This window comes from Carassius carassius, chromosome 10 (assembly GCF_963082965.1).
Source record: "Carassius carassius chromosome 10, fCarCar2.1, whole genome shotgun sequence".
In the NCBI taxonomy this organism is placed as follows: Eukaryota; Metazoa; Chordata; class Actinopteri; order Cypriniformes; family Cyprinidae; genus Carassius; species Carassius carassius.
In genome coordinates, this window is record NC_081764.1 from 22,603,772 (window position 1) to 22,630,854 (window position 27,083).

Genomic DNA, 27,083 nt, shown 5'->3' on the forward strand with positions numbered 1-27,083 from the left:
TTCACCTGAGGCGTTGCTGGTGGTGCTGTTGTAGCTGAATGATCATTTCACCTGAGGCGCTGCCGTGGTGGTGCTGTTGTAGCTGAATGATCACTCACCTGAGGCACTGCTGAGGTGGTGCTGTTGTAGATGGATGATCGTTCACCTTGAGGCGCTGCTGTGGTGGTGCTGCCGTAGCTGTATGATCGTCCACCTGAGGCGCTGCCGTGGTGGCGCTGTTGTAGCTGTATGATCGTTAACCTGAGGCGCTGCTGTGGTGGTGCTGTTGTAGCTGCAGACTCATTCACCTAAGGCACTGCCGTGGTGCTGTTGTAGCTGTATGATCACTCACCTGAGGCGCTGCTGTGGTGGTGCTGTTGTGGATGTACGAAAGGTGGCTTTGAGTGGGGGGAGGGGGTTGAGGATGAGGAGATATAGGAGGGGGGAAGAGGTAGGGGAAGGTAGGGAGAGAGGAAGAATGGAAAACGGATGTTGGGATGAAAGGATGTCTTTGAGTGGGGTGTGTTGCAAGATGCAGGGAGGGAGGGAGGGAGGGAGGGAGGGGGAGAATGAAAAGAGGTTTTGGAAGTTGAAGGAGACTGGCTGATCTGTTTAAGCAAACACGATAGAACATGCAATGCTCCATAGGTCGCTTAAAATCGCAGGAATAGAAGAGCTGAACAGTAAGTAATCGTGTCACTGCAGCTGATATTAGAGGCTTCCCGGTTGCTATAGAAACAGTCAGCAGTCTTAGACATGCACTTAGGACTGCACGTTCATACTGACTGATCTAGCCTGAATAAGATAATGGTGCTGTTGTGCTGAGGTGCTGCCTTGGTGGTGCTGTTTTTTTAGCTGTATGATCGACCGCCTGAGGCGCTGCCGTGGTGGTGCTGTTGTAGCTGTATGATCGTTCACCTGAGGAGGTGCTGTGGTTGTGCTGTTGTAGCTGTTTGATCGTTCACCTGAGGCGCTGCCGTGGTGGCGCTGTTGTAGCTCTATGATCGTCCACCTGAGGCACTGCCGTGGTGGCGCTGTTGTAGCTGTATGATCGTCCACCTGAGGTGCTGCCATGGTGTTGCTGTTGTAGCTGTATGATCGTTCACCTGAGGCGTTGCCGTGGTGATGCTGTTGTAGCTATTTGATCTGTCACCTAAGGCGTTCCGTGGTGGTGCTGTTGTAGCTGTATGATGGTTCACCTGAGGCGCTGCTGTGGTGGTGCTTTTGTAGCTGCAGACTCATCCACCTGAGGCGCTGCCGTGGTGGTGCTGTTGTAGCTGCAGACTCATCCACCTGAGGCGCTGCCGTGGTGGTGCTGTTGTAGCTGTATGATCGTTCACCTGAGGCGCTGCTGTGGTGTTGCTGTTGTAGATGTATGATCATTCACCTGAGGCGCTGTAGGTGGTGCTGTTGTAGCTGAATGATCGTTTCATCTGAGGTGCTGCCGTGGTGGTGCTGTTGTAGCTGTATGATCATCCACCTGAGGTGCTGCCGTGGTGGTGCTGTTGTAGCTGTATGATCATTCACCTGAGGCGTTACCGTGGTGAGGCTGTTGTAGCCGTTTGATGGGTCACCTGAGGTGTTCCATGGTGGTGCTGTTGTAGCTGTATGATCGTTCACCTTAGGCGCTGCTGTGGTGGTGCTTTTGTAGCTGTATGATCATTCACCTGAGGCGCTGCTGTGGTGGTGCTGTTGTAGCTGTATGATCGTTCACCTGAGGCACTGCTGGTGGTGCTGGTGTAGCTGAATGATTGTTTCACCTGAGGCACTGCTGGTGGTGCTGTTGTAGCTGTATGATCTTTCACCTGAGGCGCTGCCATGGTGGTGCTTTTGTAGCTGCAGACTCATCCACCTGAGGCGCTGCCGTGGTGATGCTGTTGTAGCTGTATGATCACTCACCTGAGGCGCTGCTGGTGGTGCTGTTGTAGCTGAATGATCGTTTCACCTGAGGCGCTGCTGTGGTGGTGCTGTTGTAGCTGTATGATCATCCACCTGAGGTGCTGCCGTGGTGGTGCTGTTGTAGCTGTATGATCATTCATCTGAGGCGTTGCCGTGGTGATGCTGTTGTAGCTGTTTGATCGGTCACCTGAGGCGTTCCATGGTGGTGCTGTTGTAACTGTATGATCGTTCACCTTAGGCGCTGCTGTGGTGGTGCTTTTGTAGCTGTATGATCGTTCACCTGAGGCACTGCTGATGGTGCTGTTGTAGCTGAATGATCTTTTCACCTGAGGCGTTGCTGGTGGTGCTGTTGTAGCTGAATGATCATTTCACCTGAGGCGCTGCCGTGGTGGTGCTGTTGTAGCTGAATGATCACTCACCTGAGGCACTGCTGAGGTGGTGCTGTTGTAGATGTATGATCGTTCACCTGAGGCGCTGCTGTGGTGGTGCTGCCGTAGCTGTATGATCGTCCACCTGAGGCGCTGCCGTGGTGGCGCTGTTGTAGCTGTATGATCGTTAACCTGAGGCGCTGCTGTGGTGGTGCTGTTGTAGCTGCAGACTCATTCACCTAAGGCGCTGCCGTGGTGCTGTTGTAGCTGTATGATCACTCACCTGAGGCGCTGCTGTGGTGGTGCTGTTGTGGATGTACGATCGTTCACCTGAAGCACTGCTGTGGTGGAGCTGTTGTAGCTGTATGATCATTCACCTGATCATTCAAAGTTTGTCATGACAGAAGTTTTATTGATACTGAATATAGTTGAAATAACTGTTTGTTATCTGCACGATTGAACTGGATACCTTGGATTTAAGTGCGTGTTGAAGGCGACACATGGTTCAATTGTCCTTGGCTCTGGATTCTAAAAGATGTGCAATGAGAGTGCTGAGGAAGCGTGAGAGAAGCGGCTCGAGAGGGGAGCGAGAATTCAGTGTCTGCGTCCGCCACGCAAACGATGATGCGGATCTCACTGACGGAGAGCGAGGAGACCGGGACTCAGAACTGCTCAGAATCCTCCCGAGATATATATGGAGGTTCTTAGAAGTCAGGTGATTGTTTGGGGTGTGCCCCTGCCCCGAACTTTAATTAATACCAATTAACTCCATTTTGTAAACAGAGATCAAATGACAAAATAAAACAAAAATAACTTCATAATATATCATTATAACAACCTTAAAAATTATTAGAAAATTAATCTTCAGAAAGTTAATTTCAAAACATGAGTCATATAGGCTGCAGTCTAATGCATAAAAAAAATTATTACACAAAGTCTCTTACTTCATGTTATGGTTATTAAACAGTCATTATGAAAACCATTAAAACTACACAATTTCCTTGTTTTATTAAGGGACTTTCATTTTGATCTACAGGCTAATGAAATTTTTTGAATGAAAACTCCTTTAGAATATTGATTAGAAACAAATTAGAATATTGTGACATGCCAAGCAGCTAATCAACTCAAAACACCTGCATAGGTTTCCTGAGCCTTCAAAATGGTCTTTCAGTTTGGTTCACTAGGCTACACAATCATGGGGAAGACTGTTGATCTGACAGTTATCCAGAAGACAATCATTGACACCCTTCACGAGGAGGGTAAGCCACAAACATTCATTGACAAAGAAGCTGGCTGTTCACAGAGTGCTGTATCCAAGCATCTTAACAGAAAGTTGAGTGGAAGGAAAAAGTGTGGAAGAAAAAAAAATAGCACAACCAACTGAGAGAACCACAGCTTTGAGGATTGTCAAGCAAAATCGATTCAAGAATTTGAACAAGAAATGGACTGAAGCTGGGGTCAAGGCATACAGATGTGCCAAGGTATTTGGCTTCAGTTCTCGTATTCCTCTTGTTTAGCCACTCCTGAACCACAGACAACATCAGAGGCGTCTTACCTTGGCTAAGGAGTAGAATAACTGGATTGTTGCCTAGTGGTCCAAAGTCCTCTTTTCAGATGAGAGCAAGTTTTATTTTATTTGGAAACCAAAGTCCTAGAGCCTGGAGTAAGGGTGGAGAAGCTCACAGGCTTCTCCACAAGTTGCTTGAAGTCCAGTGTTAAGTTTCCACAGTTTGCAATGATTTGGGGTGCAATGTCATCTGCTGGTGTTGGTCCATTGTGTTTTTTGAAAACCAAAGTCACGGCACCCGTTTACCTGCTTCCTTCTGCTGACCAGCTTTTTTAATATGCTGATTTCATTTTCCAGTGGAATTTGGCACCTGCCCACACTGCCAAATGCACCAAAAGTTGGTTAAATGACCATGGTGTTGGTTTGCTTGACTGGGCAGCAAACTCAATAGACATTAACATAGAGAGAATCTATGGGGTATTGTCAAGAGGAAAATGAGAAACAAGAGACCAAAATAAAAATGCGCATGGTGTTGGCGCAGTTAAGACAAGACACATGCCATTGGTGTGAGAGACTCTGGTTCGAATCCACTGTGTGACACCAATGTGTCCCTGAGCAAGACACTTAACCCCTAGAGGCGTGCAACCTCTGGCATATATTTCAATTGTAAGTCACTTTGGATAAAAGCATCAGCTAAATTAATAAATGTAATGTAAATGTAAATACCATCTCAGCAGTGCCACAAACTGATCACCTCCATGCCACGCCAAATTGAGGGAGTAATTAAAGCAAAAGGAGCCCCTACGAAAGTATTGAGTACATGTACAGTTAATGAACATACTTTCCAGGACAATTTTTTTTTATTTGGTCTTATGAAGTATTGTAATTTGGTGGATTTTTCTTAAATGTGAGGCAAAATCATCACGATTAAAAGACTCAAAGACATTTTCAGTCTGTGTGCATTGAATTCATTTAATACACAAGTTTCACAATTTGAGTTGAATTAATGAAATTAATTTCGACAATATTCAAATTTATTGAGGTGCACCTGTGTGTGTTAGGGTGGTGCCGATAGATGATAGAATCGTGTATCGACGATAGTCAGAGATATCGATGATAGCAGATGTCTCTGTCGATAGTCAAGACGATATTATGCTCATCTCCTATTAATTTATTAAATAATAACTATTTTTATTAGGCAGCCTATTATAATTCAGCTATCAATCTGCCCAGCTATTTCACTTCAGCACTGAATTTCACATACACACACACACGCGCGTGCAAAAGAGGATTACAGCCTGCAGTCAATGAAGTTGTAACGCTTTAACTCGGATAACTCGTTAAATCCAAGAAATGAAAGAGATAGAAAACGAGGAGTTGTTGTCCCACACATTTAATGGCTGGTACATGGCAACGCGCTCTTCCCATTCATGAGAGATTAACTCTTTCTTGGCGTTACAAATAAAAACAAAATAATAAGGTGGCAGAGCGAACTTATCATCCATAGTGGTTCTCACATAGTCCTTATACGTCATCACCACATAGTGTGCGTTATAAGTTAAGTGATCAGTCTCTTAAAGGGCACACTGCACTATAATGTGATGAATGCAAAATACATAGTTTTGGCCGTTACAAAGTCTCCATCCACAAACAGACGTACATCGTCTGTAGATATAAGTTTTCACTGCACTTTAACAAGTAATCTGAACAGCCTATATATGTGCAACATTTTAAACGAGCCCTCATTAATGGAGTTTAATGCCACAGTTATGTTAGAATGCATCTCATTCTTGTTTCTGTGTCATGAGGTGCGTTGTCCGGAGCGCTGTATGACTGATGCATCAGTTCATTTGAACTTTACTCCAAATATATGAACTTACCTGTTTTGAATACTTTATATTTAACGTGTTTATGTCCAATTTAAATTAAATCTACTATTGATTTTCACCATTGACTGATTTTGCAGAACATTTAGACTGATTACTTGCATGCACAGATGCGTCAAATTTGTCACAGGACACGCGAAAGAGGGTAAAGGCTGCCTTGTCTCCAAAAATTTGATTGATGAGGGTCATAAAAGCCATCTGTTCTGGACACCTGTTTGTACACCCCCCTCCCTGTACACCCCAGTGACCTAAATATGAACTTATGAACCTAAGAAGGAATTTCGGAGGGAGGGAGAAGTGTTGGGAAGCTATGTGCTTTTTTTAAACTCTGAAAAATGTGAAATCGTGAAAATGGTGTAAGGGAAGTTTTTATTAAGGTTTTAAGTACACAGTGTATTTCAAGAAAAAAGGTTATAAACACAAACAGAAATGGAAACAATGTAATGATCGTTTTCGTAGTTGGAAAAGTGTAAAAACGTTGTTAAAGTTGTTACAAATGAAATAAAACTAGGTTACTGGTTATTTATCTAAAACAACCAAACAAGTCAAAAACTATCAGATATGTTTTCGTTAAGCAACACGTGAAAAAGATGTGAGAGCTTGTAGCATTACAATTTAAAAACTTTTAAGGTTTGTTACCAGCTAGAAAAGAAAGAAAACTAGGTAATAGAGTTTTAGCATTTGTACCTTACCTCATACTAAAGAAGAAGCGAATGTAAAGAAACGATATAAACCAGAAAACTTGATGTTTATCACGATGTTAGAAAAAGTTAAAACAAAAGAAAAAAGAGGTAGGCATTACGCGGATCTAAAATAAAATACACCAGACAAGATACTTGTCAAATCTATGCAGTACTTTACCACTTAAGTGTTACTGACAAGAGAGTTAAACAAAAGAAAAAAAAGATCTCACAGCAAAGTGTTACGACGTCTCCGGTAACGTTAGATCGACTCAAACTAAAAAAAGAAGCTAACGTAAAGCAATGTTACAAACCATGAAAGTAGGCGTTTGTCACGTCGGGTGAAAAGTTAAAACAAAAGAAGAAAAAGGTAACTTAGGCATTTACGCTGATCTCAAAGAAAATACATCGGACCCCGTCTTTAAAACACCAGCACAAGATACTTGTCAAAACTATGCTGTACTTTACCACTAACTACAATTTTTAAAATCTAGACTGTTAAACGAAAGAAAATAAAAAGATCCCCCAGCAGAATTTGCGAAGCCTTCCGTAAAACAACCTCCCAGCACCGCAGACACACTCAGAATGCTTACGTCCGGTCCCACTCAAACCACTCCTTCTTCCTCTTTCACGCAAGTCTTTAGGTGCATTTACCGCCACCTACAGGGCAGGAGTGTGGAGCATTGACGTTAATGAAAACTAACTCAAACATAAGAGATAAAAGAAATACAAAAATAAAATGAATGATAATAATAAACTTAGTAGTGATTCTTTAAATACCGTTTATCAACTCTTTGAGATACTTAATCTGTGAAACATTTCTATAGCCACATCTTTATTTAACAAAATCTAAAATGAGATCTGATTTATTTCTATATTAAGTGCTTCTGTAAGTTGTAATCTTTCGTTGTCATATCTTTTACATTTTATTAAAATAGGTTTGAGTTGAATCAACTGTTTCAGAAGATCACATTTAACACAAAGTCCAGACATGTATTTCATCTTATAAATGACTGATTAAGTGCAATTTGTCAAATTCTATGGCGAGATCTTCCCTTCTATTCCCAAAAATTCTCCTTTCATTTCCAACTGTTCTTTAAATATTATATAAATGCCGTCCTTTATTCTAACCAACCCATTTAATTTGACACATATCTTTTTATTTTTTATTTATTTTTTAATTAGACCTTTTATTTCTAATTTACTCATTGGAGTATTAAATACGATGTCTGACATTTTAATGCTTTTTTCTGGTCCACTACTTTCATTACCTTCATTACCTATATGTGTGGGTATCCATACAAAATAAATATTTGTTTTGCTTGTATTCTGAACAAACTCTGTAAAATGACTGACAAAATGTCTTGTCTAGTAGAAGCTTCACCACTCTTTAAACTTGATAGTACTGAAAATGAGTCTGAACATATGACTACTTTAGGTATATTGTGTTCAACCCCACTGAAGAGCCAAAAATATGACACATAATTTCTGTAGTATAAACAGACGGATGATTAGATGTTCTTTCTGGTATTCTATATATATATGCTCTTTATTTTTAATCTAAACAAATGTCCTTGATGTTTTATTTTATTTTAATAAGCCACTCACACTTACTTAAGTAGCCTTAATCATTGAATATGTCTTTTATTTTGTTAATATTAACTTCTGGCACGAAATTCTACATTCATAAATGTATGTTTTTCAAAATTCCACCACGTTTAGTGGCGTTTAAAGAGGAATTTGTGATGTATTTGGAGACGTTAAAAGGAATGAAAAGTCCCAAAGCAAGATTTTTGTATTCTTCATTCGAGGACTTTGGTTTCTTAATGTGAAAATCTGTTACTCCCCCCTACATTTTCTTTATCATTATATTTTTCTTTTTTCTTAAGTGTTGTTTTATTTATTTTACATTTATTTTGTTTTATGATGTACAGAGTGTGAACAAAAATTTAGTGTAATCTCAGACCGTATTTGTAAATCTACCAGTAATGTACGTCTTTATGTTTTTAATGTTTAAAGCATCGAATAAAAAATAAAAAACACACACTAACACTTCCCCAACCACCCTAATAACGTTGGTAGCAAAGGTTTAAATGTATGTTAAAAGAATTAAACAAAGTAATGTTTTTAATAACAACACATCAGTTCTCATTTGATGAAAACATTCTACCTGGTTTTAATATTAGACCGATGTTTTTACTCTAAAATTAGGTTAACCTATCCAATTTAATTTTTTCATCTCAACAAAAATTCCTTGTTGGAAAAAAGTGTTGTTTTATTTAATTTTAATAAGTCACTCACACATACTTTAGTAGTCTAAATCCTTGAATACGTCTTTTATGTTGTCAATATTAACTTCTATCATTGCTATATCGTTGCTATATCAATTAAAACATGCGTTTAGACATACAAATATTAAACAGGAATGAATGTGATATGTCAAGATAGGCTTTTCTTGCCAAAGAAACTTTTACAACATTACAGGAAAGGCTAAATATGTCATCTCTAGTAGTGCGTAGAAACGCGTCTGGTGTCTGGCATCTGGCATCTGATGTCTTTGTGTTTACTTTTACGACCATGTCAGCGAAGACTGTAAAACATCTAAAGGTTTTTGGGGTTTGCAACTCAACTGTAATCTAATTAGTTTTCCGGGGTTCTGGTGTTGTAAATGGTGTGCTGCAGGTCAGCTAAAGTAAAAAAAAAAAGAAAATGTTTGTGTATTCAGTGATCAAAGGGTGACAATTTCAACTTAATGGCTTAGGCCTGTGATCGCAAGGTTAGCTGAAAGTTCATTTACTGGTCAAAAGGATGTGAAATCTTTTAACAAGTCAGACCATAGAAAAATGTAGTTTAATTCGAATTAATTTAGTTTATTTTAGTTACATTTATAATTTTTATTAACCCCTAGATCTTTCAACCTCAACATAGACGTACTGAGAATGCAAACAAGTACACAATCACAAGCATAATCACAAACAAACGTAAACACACACTCACACACACAAAGAAAATGAGTTGTCATAAGTTTTCTTTGAAACCAAAAGTGTTTGTTGTTACAAATGTCTCACAGAACTTTATACAATAGATTAGACGTCCTTTCTCACTTTCCAAATGGTGTTGTTAACCATGATGTTTAAAATAGTTTTAAAAAAAGTATTATTTTTAGCTTTCATGTAGGATTCATGTCAGCACTCAAATGTTTTTAGCAAGAGTCCAGAGACAGATGAAAATAGATGCGTGAAGAAAAAATGTAAGAGTTTTTTAATGTTTTTTTAGATTGTTTGAAACAATTGAGTTTATGCATTTCTCTTGAATGTGTGTATGGTAAGCGTTGCATACATGAAGCAGAAGAAATACATAACGGCATTGTGGTTGATGTTAAACAAAAAAAAATATTATTTATATATCATAACTTACTTTCTTTTCAAAACACAATAAACGTTCTTATGACTTTTTTAACTGCGAACAACCGGTTTGGTTGGAAAATAAAAAATAAATAAAAACATATTATGTTTCTTAGTTAGAATGCTTATAGTTTGTAGTAAAATCACATATATAAGCTAAAACATTTTTCTTTCAAACCACACGGTTTTCACACACACACACACACACACACACACACACACACACACACACACACCTGACAAAACTGCCAACAAGGACCTTAAGTTTTTGTTTTAACGTTTAGCTGTAGCTGAGACCTTGGTGGAAATATTTTACGCACAGTTTTGGGGAGGTTACTATGAACTTTGTAATAGCTTATAGATCACAAATTACCCTATTTAAAATCTAAAAGGTTGTGCAACTATATCAATTTCTTTAAAAAAGTAATGTAACTGATAACATTTTATTACATGTTTTAAGACTTGTAATGTTTTCAACCGTTAATCTTTTGAAACATGTAAACAGGACGAGGTCAACATTAGAGTGCTCGACAAATAATGACCGTCAGACTTTTCAAAATCCTTCATCACTTAAATTAGGATTGTGATCGTGATTTCATTTTAAAGCACAACCACCACGAAATCAGATTTGCTTGGATATTAAATACATAGAATAGTTAGAGTAGTCAAGGTGGTTTATGAAATATATCAATTAAATCTGTACGTGTGTGAAAAAATATTCAGCTGTAACATTTTTATAATTAACCGCAATTTAATTATTTTTTCTCACTGACTGTAACTGATTACATTTATTTTTGTAATCAAAGGATATAATTTAGCTATATGTAACTAGTTGATCCCCCTAACACTGATTATGCGTTCTAACAATAATAGATGGTGAAAGAGTTCATTACCCTCTTTAACTTTAAAAATGCGGACAGTGTCGCTTAACACTAGTTTGTCAAACAAGGGTTTGCTCTTAAAACAACCCCAGACCCCGACTTGAAAGCACCGTAACAAGTATAGCCATTGCAGAAATTTATTATAGAGATGCAGTAAGATAAACTCTGGATGCACGATTGACCGACTTATCACGTTTACCATATTCTTACAATGACCTGCTTACCTAGTTTTATGATGAAATATGTCTGTAAAGATAAACAAACATACACACAATCTCCAGAATGGGGTCTGATGATGGGAGTTCATCATTTCATGATGAAGACAGACTGGATATTCAGACCACAGCAGCAGGACACGATTGTCTTTTTCTAAAGATAAAGACAATTTTTGGTTTCAGGACACACGAATCCTAACGCTCCAATGGTTCACAAGATAACATAACAACGGTTGCTCCATTACAGCATAGCCAACCCTATTTAAGCCTGTTTTACCACATGTACAGTATATTGTATTATTCTTGAATATAGTCGTTTAGTCTAAATATGTGTTAACAGTTATTTTATTGTTATTATATGTATTATATGTTTTTGTCTTACAAAGGGGTTAAATTTAATACGTTTAACTAATACCTCATTCAAGCTATGTAGATCTTCAGGTCAGGGAACTACAATACCCATTATACACCTCAGGCTTCAAACATGACCGTCGTGGATACGTACTCATATTGTATGTGGCAACGCTCTAAATCATTGGACTGAAAATGAAAAATGATTCATTTGGACAGTTTGGTTCAATGAACCGATTCATAGGGCCCTTAAGTCATTTTCGCAGTTATGGCAGTACACATTTTTTTTTCTTCTAACAACTCAAGAGTCATTTTATTTCCGTGAATCATCTAAATAAATTTATTGTGTGAACACATATTGGTGGTTATTATCATCTGTTCATTTAACTTAATGCTGAATCATCTAAATAAAGTTAACTGTGTGAACACATATTGGTGGTTATTGTCTTTTGTTCATTTAAGTTAGTGATGTTTGTGTTCGCAGTTTTAGGCACAGTGCCTCTGTCGTTTGTTTAGCTAAAACATCAGTTTTTAGTCAGTTACAAAGGTGTAAGGCATTAAGTTTTTGTAATTTTAACTAACCTAATTATGACAGAGTTACAGGTTTCGGGCATTTTTGGTGAGTGTAAGCGGTGAAAACTTAAATGTGACCGTCGAGTAACGTTAGCAACTCAAACGAAGACAAATTGCGTAAGTGTTTATTAAGATGCCGAAATGAAAATAAGCGTACAAATATTCATAATGACAATAAGTACAATATACCCTAAAAACACAATAGCCCCTGCTAAGTACACCTAAAATTAGCTAGAGTGGTGAGATATTTACATTTACATTTATTCATTTAGCAGACGCTTTTATCCAAAGCGACTTACAGATGAGGACGGTGGAAGCAATCAAAACAACAAAAAGAGCAATGATATATAAGTGTTATAACAAGTCTCAGTTAGGTTAACACAGTACACGAAGCATGGGCTTTTAAATAATATAATAAATAAAAAGAAAACAGATTGAATAAAAAAGAATAGAGGAAGCTGTGTTAGAGATCTTTACACACACACACACACACACACACACACACACACGTATAAATAGATATAAACCGCAATGTTTTTCATAGCGTTACACTTTGAAACCAGAACGATATGTTACCATGATTTTGTTTCTGTTTGAATCTGTTTACCGCAGTTTCACCATCCTAATTGCAATGGTTTGGTCTGGAGCAACTAGGGGTTAAGTGTCTTGCTCAGGGACACATTGGTGTCTCACAATGGATTCGAACCCAGGTTCTCTCACACCAAAGGCATGTGTCTTACCCACTGCGCCAACAAAACCAGTGAGCAGCCCTGTCATCGTAAATCAGAACAACAAAGATATATAGTGCCCCCTATTGGCAACAGGAAGTGTCATATTTTACACTGCAACAAACTACTCCTAGAAATTTTTTGACATTAATGTCTTTTTTGTGGTCAGTCTATCTTGAGTTTTTGTTAAAGGTCGTGTCCATGGCGCCATGACAAAATTTGATGTCTCGCCATAGGAAGAGAAGTTGTTGTAACTCAGGCATAAAATGTTCGATCTTCCCCAAACTTCAAATGTTCGATAAGAGTCTTGGCCTGAACACATCTGAAGGAAAATATTCCATTATAATGATAGCGCCACCTGCTGGCAAAAGGAAGATTGGCACATATAAATGACTTTGACATATTCCACTTATATTTACGACTTTAAATGCATATTTCTCGCCGTTCGCCTTTTTTACTAAAGCCGCTCGCTGGCGATGAGCCTGGGTGCGAGGGCCCGTTCATCGCTGCTTGCAGCTTAAATTTTCTCATTAGACTACTGTGTGATCGTCATTGCTGTGTGTCTTACCCTGGTAAATACGTGCTGAATGTGGCACTTGGTTTCGCGTTTGCCTATCGTGGGACTGCCAAGTTTCGATCTGCTAAATAGTGAGGCGTGGCCAGCTGACTTCAATCGCAAGTCAAAAGCGGTAGGTTTCACCGTGGCAGTGGTCGCGGCAGCCCTCGTGTGAATCCTCCTGTACGACGAGTGTAAAGACCATCGACTCTACCTGCGCGACTCCACCGAGCAAGGACACTGACAGGGCACTTGATCACTATGTGCTTTCAGATCTCGACTATCACTACTAACACTCAGAGAGCACGCTATGTACATCGCAGGAAGGCCTGTCTGACAAACCTACGGCCTGTCCCTCTGAACTCTACTACTAGGCTCTCTATTCCATTTGGTCTCTGGAACTGCCAGTCTGCAGTTAACAAAGCAGACTTCATTTCTCCTGTTGCTACTCATTCCGGTCTCAACCTCATGGCATTGACTGAGACTTGGATCAAACCTGAAGACACTGCCACTACCGCAGCCCTCTCCACTAATTTCACTTGTTCCCACACTCTTCGTACCACTGGGAGGGGTGGAGGTACTGGTCTCCTTATATCAAAAGAATGGAAATTTGATCTTCAGCCATCACCTACAGGAAATGGTTAATTGAATCACATGCCATTACTGTAACCCACCCTGTTAAAATCCACTTTGTGGTCATTTATCGTCCCCCAGGTAAATTGTAAAACTTCTTAGAGGAGTTGGATGTGCTGCTATCAAACTTTCCTGAAGATGGTACTCCTCTGGTACTGCTTGGTGACTTCAACATCCACCTAGATAAACCCCAGGCTGCTGACTTCAAAACTCTGCTCACCTCATTTGATCTCAAGCGAGTGTCTACTACAGCGACTCACAAATCAGGCAACCAACTGGACCTCATCTACACACGCTGTTGCTCTGTGGACAACTCTTCAGTTTCTCCACTGAACACCTCAGACCACTTCCTCATTACTGCTAACCTAGCACTTACTCCTGAAGCGACACACACTCCAACGCAGGTCACCTTTCGACAGAACCTACGCTGACTCTCTCCATCTCACATATGTTCTGTGGTTTTATCCTCGCTTCTTGCACTCTCTCAGTTTTCAGCTCTGGACACGAACAGCGCTACGGACACTCTTTGCTCCACTTTAACATCTTGCTTGGACAACTTTTGCCCACTGTTGTCTAGACCAGCACGCACCGCCCCATCTGCCCCCTGGCTGTCCGAGGTTCTCCGTGAACATCACTCTAAACTCAGGGCTGCAGAGAGAAAATGGCAGAAATCAAGAAACTCTACCGACCTCAGTGTGTATCAGCCTCTCCTCTCTTCCTTCTCTGCAAATGTCTTCACGGCTAAAACATCCTACTACCACAACAAAATTAACAGCTGTTGTGACGCTCGGACACTCTTCAAAACTTTCTCTTCTCTTCTTAATCTACCTCCTCCATCGACTCTTACAGCGGACGACTTTGCAGTTTTCTTCACAAATAAGACCATCAGTGACCAATTCTCCACACCGAAGACTGAGGACAACTTCACAATGATCGACGCACACTCTTTCTCCTCCTTCTCCCCACTCTCAGAGATGGACGTTTCCAAACTTCTCCTGTCCAATCATCCTACTACTTGTCCACTTGATCCGATCCCCACTCACCTCCCTTCAAGCGATCTCTTCTTCAGTCATACCTTCGCTTTTTCACGTTATCAACTCCTCTCTTCACTCTGGAACATTTCCCTCAGCATTTAAGCAGGCTCGGGTAAGCCCACTGCTCAAGGAACCATCTCTAAATCCAGCGCTTCTTGAAAACTACAGACCGGTATCCCTTCTTCCATTCATTGCAAAGACACTTGAGTGAGCTGTGTTCAACCAGCTTTCTATGTTCCTTGTACAGAACAACCTCCTGGACAGCAACTAATCTGGCTTCAAAAGTGGCCACTCAACTGAGACTGCTCTGCTCTCGGTTACTGAAGCCCTGCGACTAGCAAGAGCAGCTTCAAAATCCTCCGTACTCATCTTACTGGACCTGTCTGCTGCTTTTGACACCGTTAATCACCAGATTCTCCGGTCCACCCTCAGAAAGATGGGCATCTCTGGAACCGCACTCCTGTGGGTTAAGTCCTACCTCTCTGACAGATCCTTCAGTGTGTCTTGGAGGGGTGATGTTTCATAAGTCGCAACACCTTGCTACTGGGGTTCCTCAAGGCTCAGTACTTGGACCACTTCTCTTCTCCATCTACATGACGTCATTACGATCTGTCATTCAGAAGCATGGCTTTTCTTATTACTGCTATGCTGATGACAACTAACTCTACTTCTCATTCCATCCAGATGACCCGACGGTAGCTGCTCGCATTTCAGCCTGTCTGAGTGACATTTCTAGCCGAATGAATGACCATCACCTTCAGCTTAACCTTACGAAGACAGAACTCCTGGTGATTCCAGCTAACCCATTGCTTCATCACAACTTCTCTACGCTGGGTTCATCAACCATTACTCCTTCGAGGACAGCCAGAAACCTAGGAGTTGTGATGGATCATCAGTTAAGCTTCACAGACCATATGCCAGCAGCCATATCACCCTGGAGCCCAAGACCGGTTTCCCACTGAAGCTAAGCAGGGCTGAGCCTGGTCAGTACCTGGATGGGAGACCTCCTGAGAAAACTAGGTTGCTGCTGGAAGAGGTGCTAGTGAGGCCAGCAGGGGGTGCTCACCCTGTGGACTGTGTGGGTCCTAGCGCCCCAGTGTAGTGATGGGGACACTACACTGTCAACAAGCACCGTCCTTCGGATGAGACGTTAAACCGAGGTCCTGACTCTCTGTGTTCATTAAAATCCCAGGATGTCTTTCGAAAAGAGTAGAGGTGTGACCTTGGCATCCTGGCTAAAATTCGCCCATTGGCCTCTGACCATCATGGCCTCCTAACAATCCCCATATCTGCTGATTGGCTTCATCACTCTGTCTCCTCTCCACCAGTAAGCTGGTGTGTGGTGGGCGTTCTGGCGCACTATGGCTGCCGTCGCATCATCCAGGTGGATGCTGCACACTGGTGGTGGATGAGGAGATACCCCCAGACTATGTAAAGCGCTTTGAGTGTCTAGAAAAGCGCTATATAAATGTAATGAATTATTATTATTATTATTATTATTGTATTGCTACAACGACCCGGTCCTGTAGATTTGCCTTATACAACATTAGGAAGATTAGACCCTTCCTGTCAGAGCAAGCGACCCAACTTCTTGTCCAAGCTCGTTCTCTCCAGACTGGACTATTGTAATGCTCTCCTGGCGGGCCTTCCTGCATGTACTGTCAAGCCTCTGCAATTGATCCAGAATGCAGCAGCGAGGGTTATCTTCAATGAACCAAAAAAAGCTCACGTTAGTCCTCTCCTCATCAGGTTACAATGGCTACCAGTAGCCGCTCGCATCAAATTCAAGGTACTGATGCTTGCCTACAAGACGACCACTGGCACGGCACCAACATACCTAAACTTACTGGTTAAATCTTATGTGCCCTCCAGAAGTTTGCGCTCTGCATCCCAAAGAAGTTCAAAATCACTCTCACGGATCTTTTCCTGGACTGTGTCCAGCTGGTGGAATGACCTCCCAATCTCTATTCGCACAGCTGAGTCTTTACTCATTTTCAAGAAACATCTAAAGACTCATCTTTTTCGCCGGCACTTAACCAACTAATACTAGCACTTTTCCTTCCTTTCTTGTCTTTTCATTTATTAAAAAAAAAAAAAACCTGGCTATGCGTTCTTTACTAGACTAACGGAGACTTGTCATGGCACTTGTATACTGTTGTTGTTCTCTTGTTGACCTGACTGCTTCTATTGTTCTCATTTGTAAGTCGCTTTGGATAAAAGCATTTGCTAAATGATTAAATGTAAATGTAAACACTCAATTTTCAGTTAAAGGCAGTTCATCATTGAATTCAGTGATGCCATCATCCAGCTCAGTTCGGTTTAAATAGTACTGTGCAATCAAGTCGATGATATAGCTGGATATTAAGTGTCCCCAACTAAGCAAGCCAGAGGCGACAGTGGCAAGAAACCAAAACTCCATTAGTGAAAGAATGGAGAAAAAACCTTGGGAGAAACCAGGCTCAATCTGAGGGCCAGTTCTCCTCTGGTCAGATGAAACCAGCAGTTAAATTCTAGGCTGCAGCACAGTCACATTGTTCAGAGGACTCATCTGGTTCCTGTGGTCTTGTCCCGGTGGCCATCTAGGAAACAAGGTCTTCACTGCGGATCTGTCTCTGGGGCTCATCTAGTTGTTCTGGTCTCCGCTGACATTCAGGGCTGTCAAGTTCATGTCTAGGTGCTGATCCACCATCTGGGCCGGATACAATTCATCTGTTTAGAGCCCTTATGAAAATTAACCATGGTTTTACTACAAATTAAACCAAAAAACCATGGTTACTATAGTTAAACCATGGTAACCACAAATTAACCATGGTTTTGCTAAATTAACCATAGTTTAACCATGGTATTTGTAGTAAATCTGTGGTTATACAAATGGTAGTCAACACGCCAAAAAAAAACATGGGTTACTACAGTTTTACTATAATAAAACCATGGTTATTTTTCGTAAGGGAGAACACCTCTCTGAAGTGTAATATGCCATCAAATGTGAGCATTTGCCCACTCAAGTTGATTACGACGATGAACTGCAGTCAGGTCGAGACCCCGATGAGGACGACGTGCATGCAGATGAGCTTCCCTGAGACAGTTTCTGACAGTTTGTGCAGAAATTCTTTGGTTATGCAAACCGATTGTTGCAGCAGTTGTCCTGGTGGCTGGTCTCCGACGATCTTGGAGGTGAAGATGCTGGATTTGGAGGTCCTCTGCTGATGTGGCCTGTGGTTGTGAGGCCGGTTTGATGTACTGCCAAATTCTCTGAAACGCCTTTAGAAACGGCTTATGGTAGAGAAATTAACATTCAAATCATGGGCAGCAGCTCTGGTGCACATTCCTGCAGTCAGCATGTCAATTGCACGTTCCCTCAAAACTTGCTACATCTGTGTGTGTTTGTGTTTCAGGGAGGCTTAAATGACTATAAAACATTTCTTAAAAGTATTTAGTAGATATCTGTTGAAATGTTTCAATTTGCGTTCATAATATAATATACTTAAAGTCTTATAAAGAATTTATCTAAAAGGGGTATTCTTGGCATTAGAAATTATAAAAGCCCTTGATACACACAGACTTACAAAATTACATCAAGAGTCAAATAAAGTAGAAATAGCACCTTAAAGTTCCAAGCTGCAATTGCATGATGTAATTGCTTTTTGTGTGTATGCTGTACAGGTCTGGTAGAAGATGTATTGCTTAGCAAGAAAAGTAAAGAGAGAGAACAGTTTATCGATGTTTATTTGTTATAGTCTGGTTTTAACGCAATATATGCACATTGTTTTGCTTTGGTAAGAGCTTGTCCTGCAAATAATTTAATCAGTGGAAACAAAAAAAAGTTGTTTGTGTTTATTCAGAAGCTCAAGCAGATCTTTGAAGAAGGATTGGAATTACAGAAAGCTCGTCTGAGAGAGCAGCGGGCATATTCTAAAGAACTGCGTCAGGAGAATTACCACAAATTAAAAGATGAGATTGAGGCCATGGAGAACTACTACAGAGACCAGGTAAAAACAGTATTTATTAATGTGTCTTAACATATTATACAGATGTACAGTATATGTTGCAAAGTAGTAATTTTTTGCAGAAATCTTAATCTGGCATAACCATGTAGAAAGACCGGTCCCACTTTATATTAAGTGGCTTAACAACTATGTACTTAAATGGCAAATTAAGCATTTGATACAATGTACTTATGCTGTACTTACATGTATTTACGTTGTACTTATATTTCAAGTACCTGCTTGATTTATCTGTAGTTACTGTAGTGTAGTTACATTTGTAAGTGCACTTTTGTAAGTACACACCATAATTAGGGCCCGAGCACCGATGGTGTGAGGACCCTCTTGGAATTGCTCCGTTTATTATTATTATTATTATTAGGGCCCGAGCACCGATGGTGTGAGGACCCTCTTGGAATTGCTCCGTTTATTATTATTATTATTATTATTATTATTATTATTATTATTATTATTATTATTATTATTATTATTGTTATTATTATTATTATTATTCTCCAGAATGAATCGCATTTTTGAGGGCCTAAACATACTCAAAAAGTCATGAAACTTTGCACACACCTCAGAACCGGCGAAAATGTACATCTGATATGGGCTTCAGAAGTGGGTGTGGCAAAATGGCTCGACAGCGCCACCTATACACGTTCAACGGTGTGCGCCTCGAGCTACGTTTCACGTACATGTATGAAAATTGGTATACACATGTAACTCTCCAATACCTACAAAAAAGTCTCTTAGAGCAAAATTCTAAACCCAACAGGAAGTCGGTTATTTTTAATATTATGAGCAAATATTGTGTCATTTTTGCCATTTCCATGCATTGTATTTTAACGAACTCCTCCTAGAAACTTATTCAGATCAACACCAAATTTGGTATGCCTAATCTAAAGGCCTTTGCGATGTTAAATTGCGAAGATTTAGAGTTTTCGTTAAAGGGCGTGTCCGTGGCGGCCTGGCGAATTTCGATGATTCGCCATGAAAAATGAAGTTGCTTTAACTCAGACATACAATGTCCAATGTGCCCAAAACTTCACATGTTTAATAAGACTCCTGACCTGAACATATTTACATGCCCATATTCAGTTATAGTCATAGCGCCACCTATAGGCAACAGGAAGTGACATATTTTGCACTTCGACAGACTACTCCTAGAAATCTTTTGACATCAATGTCTTTTTTATGGTCAGTCTAATCTAAAGGCCTGTGCAATGTTAAATTGTGAAGATCTTGAGTTTTCGTTAAGGGGCGTGTCCATGGCGTCGTGACAAAATTCAAAGTCTCGCCATGGGAATAAAAGATGTTATAACTCAGGCATAAAATGTCCGATCTTCCCCAAACTTCACATGTGTGATAAAAGTCCTGGCCTGAACAGATCTGAAGGCCAATATTCCATCGGGTGTGGCAAAATGGCTCGATAGCGCCACCTATACACTTTCAACGGTGTGCGCCTCGAGCTACGTTTCATGTACATGTATGAAAATCAGTATACACATGTATCTCTCCAATACCTACAAAAAAGTCTCTTGGAGCAAAATCCGAATCCCAACAGGAAGTCGGTTATTTTAAATTTTATGAGCAAATTTTGTGTCATTTTTGTCATTTCCATGCGTTGTATTTTAACGAACTCCTCCTAGAGATTCATTCAGATCAACACCAAGGTTGGTATGCCTAATCTAAAGGCCTTTGCGATGTTAAATTGCGAAGATTTTGAGTTTTCGTTAAAGGGCGTGTCCATGGCGGCCTGACAAATTTCGATGTTTCGCCATGAAAAAGGAAGTTGCTGTAACTCAGACATACAATGTCCAATCTGCCCCAAACTTCACATGTTAGATAAGACTTCTGCCCTTAACAGATCTACATGCCCATATTCAGTTATAGTCATAGCGCCACCTGCTGGCAACAGGAAGTGACATGTTTTACGCTGCGACAAACTACTTCTTGAAATTTTATGACATCAATGTTATTTTTGTGGTCAGTCTAATCTAAAGGCCTGTGTGATGTTTAGTTGTGAAGATCTTGAGTTTTCGTTAAAAGGCGTGTCCATGGCGCCGTGAATAAGTTCGATGTGTCGCCATGGGAATAAAAGATGTTATAACTCAAGCATAAAATGTCCGATCTTGCCCAAACTTCACATGTGTGATAAGGGTCCTGGCCTGAACAGATCTGAAGGCCAATATTCCATTGGGTGTGGCAAAATGGCTCGATAGCGCCACCTATACACTTTCAACTGATTGCATATACACTTTCAACGGAGTGCGCCTCAAGCTATGTATCACGTACATGTACAAAAATTGGTACACACATGTAACACACCAATACCTACAAAAAAGTCTCTTGGTATGAAATCCGAATCCCAACAGGAAGTCGGTTATTTAGAATTTTCTTTGCAAAATTGGAGTTGTTTTTGCCATTTTCAGGGGTTGTACTTTAACAAACTCCTCCTAGAGATTTATTCAGATCAACACCAAACTTGGTCAGTTAAATCTAAAGGCCTTTGCGATGTTAAATTGCGAAGATCTTGAGGTTTCGTTAAAGGGCGTGTCCATGGCGGCCTGGCAAATTTCGATGTTTCGCCATGAAAAGGAAGTTGCTGTAACTCAGACATACAATGTCCAATCTGCCCCAAACTTCACATGTTAGATAAGACTTCTGCCCTTTACAGATCTACATGCCCATATTCAGTTATAGTCATAGTGCCACCTGCTGGCAACAGGAAGTGACATGTTTTACGCTGCGACAAACTACTCCTAGAAATCTTTTGACATTAATGTATTTTTTTGTGGTCAGTCTAATCTAAAGGCCTGTGCAATGTTAAATTGCGGAGATCTTCAGTTTTTGTTAAAGGGCGTGTCCATGGCGCCATGACAAAATTTGATGTCTTGCCACAGCAAGAGAAGTTGTTGTAACTCAGGCATAAAATGTTCGATCTTCCCCAGACTTCGCATGTTCGATAAGAGTCCTGGCCTGAACACATCTGAAGGCCAATTTTCCACTATAATGATAGCGCCACCTGCTGGCAACAGAAAGATTGGCACATATATGGAATAAACATTGATATATTCCACTTATATTTATGAGTTTAAATGCATATTTCTCACCGTTCACCTATTTACTAAAGCCACTCGCTGCCGGTGAGCCCGGGTGCGAGGGCCCGTTCATCGCTGCTTGCAGCTTTAATTATTAGGGCCCGAGCACCGATGGTGTGAGGACCCACTTGGAATTGCTCCGTTTATTATTAGGGCCAGAGCACCGATGGTGTGAGGACCCTCTTGGAATTGCTCCGATTATTATTATTATTATTATTATTATTATTATTATTATTATTAGGGCCCGAGCACCGATGGTGTGAGGACCCTCTTGGAATTGCTCCGTTTATTATTATTATTATTATTATTAGGGCCCGAGCACCGATGGTGTGAGGACCCTCTTGGAATTGCTCCGTTTATTATTATTATTATTATTAGGGCCCGAGCACCGATGGTGTGAGGACCCTCTTGGAATTCCGTTGTTTATTATTATTATTATTATTATTATTATTATTATTATTATTAGGGCCCGAGCACCGATGGTGTGAGGACCCTCTTGGAATTGCTCCGTTTATTATTATTATTATTATTATTATTCTTCTCTAAGATGAATCGCATTTTTGAGAGCCTAAACATGCTCGAAAAGTCATGAAACTTTGCACACACCTCAGAACTGGCGAAAATTTACGTCTGATATGGGTTTCAGAAGTGGGTGTGGCAAAATGGCTCGACAGCGCCACCTATACACGTTCAACATGGCGCGCCTCGAGCTCCGTTTCCCGTACATGTACAAAAATCGGTACACACATGTAACACACCAATACCTACAAAAAAGTCTCTTGGTACGAAATCCGAAACCCAACAGGAAGTCGTTTATTTTAAATTTTATGAGCAAATTTTGTGTCATTTTTGTCATTTCCATGCGTTGTATTTTAACGAACTCCTCCTAGAGATTCATTCAGATCAACACCAAAGTTTGTATGCCTAATCTAACGGCCTTTGTGATGTTAAATTGCGAAGGACTTGAGGTTTCGTTAAAGGGCGTGTCCATGGCGGCCTGATAAATTTCGATGTTTCGCCGTGAAAAAGGAAGTTGCTATAACTCAGACATACAATGTCCAATCTGCCCAAAACTTCACATGTTTAATACGACTCCTGACCTGAACATATTTACATGCCCATATTCAGTTATAGTCATAGCGCCACCTATTGGCAACAGGAAGTGAAATGTTTTACACTGCGACAAACTACTCCTAGAAATTTTATGACATCAATGTTATTTTTGTGGTCAGTCTAATGTAAAGACCTGTGTGATGTTTAGTTGTGAAGATCTTGAGTTTTCGTTAAAAGGCGTGTCCATGGCGCCGTGACGAAGTGCGATGTGTCGCCATGGGAATAAAAGATGTTATAACTCAGGCATAAAATGTCCGATCTTGCCCAAACTTCACATGTGTGATAAGAGTCCTGGCCTGAACTGATCTGAAGGCGAAAATTCCATTGGGTGTGGCAAAATGGCTCGATAGCGCCACCTATACACTTTCAACTGAGTGCATATACACTTTCAACGGAGTGCGCCTCAAGCTATGTTTCACGTACATGTACAAAAATCGGTACACACATGTAACACACCAATATCTACGAAAAAGTCTCTTGGTACGAAATCCGAATCCAAACAGGAAGTCAGTTATTTAGAATTTTCTCTGCAAAATTGGTGTTGTTTTTGGCATTTTCAGAGGTTTTACTTTAACAAACTCCTCCTAGAGATTTATTCAAATCAACACCAAACTTGGTCAGTTAAATCTAAAGGCCTTTGCGAAGTTAAATTGGGAAGATCTTGAGATTTCGTTAAAGGGAGTGTCCATGGCGGCCTGACAAATTTCGATGTTTCGCCATGAAAAAGGAAGTTGCTGTAACTCAGACATACAATGTCCAATCTGCCCCAAACTTCACATGTTAGATAAGACTTCTGCCCTTAACAGATCTACATGCCCATATTCAATTATAGTCATAGCGCCACCTGCTGGCAACAGGAAGTGACATATTTTACGCTGAGACAAACTACTCCTAGAGATTTTTTGACATTAATGTATATTTGTGGTCAGTCTAATCTAAAGGCCTGTGTAATGTTAAATTGTGGCAATCTTGAGTTTTTGTTAAAGAGCGTGTCCATGGCAAAAATTACAAAATTTGATGTCTCGCCACAGCAAGAGAAGTTGTTGTAACTCAGGCATAAAATGTTTGATCTTCCCCAAACTTCACATGTTCGATGAGAGTGCAGCCCTGAACACATCTTAAGGCCAATATTCCATTGTAATGATAGTGCCACCTGCTGGCAACAGGAAGATTGGCACATATATGGAATAAACGTTGATATATTCTACTTATATTTATGAGTTTAAATGCATATTTCTCACCGTTCACCTATTTACTAAAGCCACTCGCTGCCGGTGAGCCCGGGTGCGAGGGCCCGTTCATCGCTGCTTGCAGCTTTAATTATTATTATTATTATTATTATTATTATTATTATTATTATTATTCTTCTCCAGAATGAATCGCATTTTTGAGGGCCTAAACATACTCAAAAAGTCATGAAACTTTGCACACACCTCAGAACCGGCGAAAATGTACATCTGATATGGGTTTCAGAAGTGGGTGTGGCAAAATGGCTCGACAGCGCCACCTATACATGTTCAACGGTGTGCGCCTCGAGCTATGTTTCACGTACATGTATGAAAATCGGTACACACATGTAACTCTCCAATACCTACAAAAAAGTCTCTTAGAGCAAAATTCTAAACCCAACAGGAAGTCGGTTATTTTTAATATTATGAGCAAATTTTGTGTCATTTTTGCCATTTCCATGAGTTGTATTTTAACGAACTCTTCCTAGAAACTTATTCAGATCAACACCAAATTTGGTATGCCTAATCTAAAGGCCTTTGCAATGTTAAATTGCGAAGATTTTGAGTTTTCGTTAAAGGGCGTGTCCGTGGCGGCCTGGCGAATTTCGATGATTCGCCATGAAAAATGAAGTTGCTATAACTCAGACATACAATGTCCAATGTGCCCAAAACTTCACATGTTTAATAAGACTCCTGACCTGAACATATTTACATGCCCATATTTAGTTATAGTCATAGCGCCACCTATAGGCAACAGGAAGTGACATTTTACACTTCGACAGACTACTCCTAGAAATTTTTTGACATCGATGTCTTTTTTATGGTCAGTATAATCTAAAGGCCTGTGCAATGTTAAATTGTGAAGATCTTGAGTTTTCGTTAAGGGCTGTGTCCATGGCGCCGTGACAAAATTCAAAGTCTCGCCATGGGAATAAAAGATGTTATAACTCAGGCATAAAATGTCCGATCTTCCCCAAACTTCACATGTGTGATAAAAGTCCTGGCCTGAACAGATCTGAAGGCCAAAATTCCATTGGGTGTGGCAAAATGGCTCGATAGCGCCACCTGTACACTTTCAACGGAGTGCACCTCGAGCTATGTTTCACGTACATGTTCAAAAATTGGTACACACATGTAACACACCAATACCTACAAAAAAGTCTCTTGGTACGAAATCCTAATCCCAACAGGAAGTCGGTTATTTTGAATTTTCCCTGCAAAATTGGTGTTGTTTTTGCCATTTTCAGGGGTTGTACTTTAACGAACTCCTCCTAGAGATTTATTCAGATGAACACCAAACTTGGTCAGTGTAATCTAAAGCCATTTGCGATGTTAAATTACGAAGGACTTGAGGTTTTGTTAAAGGGCGTGTCCATGGCGGCCTGACAAATTTCGATGTTTCGCCATGAAAAAGGAAGTTGCTGTAACTCAGACATACAATGTCCAATCTGCCCCAAACTTCACATGTTGGATAAGACTCTTGACCTGAACAGATCTACATGCCAATATTCAGTTTAGTCATAGCGCCACCTATTGGCAACAGGAAGTGAAATATTTTACACTGCGACAAACTACTCCTAGAAATTTTATGAAATCAATGTTATTTTTGTGGTCAGTCTAATCTTAAGACCTGTGTGATGTTTAGTTGTGAAGATCTTGAGTTTTCGTTAAAAGCCGTGTCCATGGCGCCGTGACGAAGTTCGATGTGTCGCCATGGGAATAAAAGATGTTATAACTCAGGCATAAAATGTCCGATCTTGCCCAAACTTCACATGTGTGATAAGGGTCCTGGCCTGAACAGATCTGAATGCCAATATTCCATTGGGTGTGGCAAAATGGCTTGATAGCGCCACCTATACACTTTCAACTGAGTGCATATACACTTTCAACGGAGTGCGCCTCAAGCTATGTTTCACGTACATGTACAAAAATCGGTACACACATGTAACACACCAATATCTACGAAAAAGTCTCTTGGTATGAAATCCGAATCCAAACAGGAAGTCAGTTACTTCGAATGTTCTCTGCAAAATTGGTGTTGTTTTTGGCATTTTCAGGGGTTGTACTTTAACGAACTCCTCCTAGAGATTTATTCAGATCAACATCAAACTTGGTCAGTTAAATCTAAAGGCCTTTGCGAAATTAAATTGCGAAGGACTTGAGGTTTCATTAAAGGGCATGTCCATGGCGACCTGACAAATTTCGATGTTTCGCCATGAAAAAGGAAGTTGCTGGAACTCAGACATACAATGTCCAATCTGCCCCAAACTTTGCATGTTAGATAAGACTTCTGCCCTTAACAGATCTACATGCCCATATTCAATTATAGTCATAGCGCCACCTGCTGGCAACAGGGAGTGACATATTTTACGCTGAGACAAACTACTCCTAGAGATTTTTTGACATTAATGTATTTTTGTGGTAAGTCTAATCTTAAGGCCTGTGCAATGTTAAATTATGGAGATCTTGAGTTTTTGTTAAAGGGTGTGTCCATGGCACCATGACAAAATTTGATGTCTCGCCACAGGAAAAGTTGTTGTTGTAACTCAGGCATAAAATGTCCGATCTTCCCCAAACTTCACATTTGTGATAAGAGTCCTGGGCTGAACACATCTGAAGGCCAATATTCCATTATAATGATAGCGCCACCTGCTGGCAACAGGAAAACTGGCACATATAAATGATTTTGACATATTCCACTTATATTTACGACTTTAAATGCATATATCTCGCCGTTCACCAATTTACTAAAGCCTCTCGCTGGCGGTGAGCCCGGGTGTGAGGGCCCGTTCATCGCTGCTTGCAGCTTTAATTGCATATTGTAACTACAATTGTAACTACGCTACAGTTTCTGTAAATTTTTGGGGGGCAGGGTTTTTACACATATAAAGAATTATTGTTCATGCCTACACAGCAAAATCTCCAGTGTTAATTTAACACTCTGAGTGTGGACTCGTATA

General features: G+C 40.3%; 1 protein-coding gene across 5 annotated transcripts in view; it reads left to right on the forward strand.

Moving 5' to 3' along the window:
- The window catches only part of LOC132151963 (centrosomal protein of 95 kDa-like), a 308,535-nt gene that overhangs the window by 145,367 nt on the left and 136,085 nt on the right, over nt 1-27,083 (forward strand). For all 5 annotated transcript variants that reach the window (XM_059560545.1, XM_059560541.1, XM_059560542.1 and 2 more), the window contains one exon: nt 18,537-18,683. In XM_059560545.1, the coding sequence (XP_059416528.1) occupies nt 18,537-18,683 (147 nt within the window). The remainder of the gene's footprint in view (nt 1-18,536; nt 18,684-27,083) is intronic.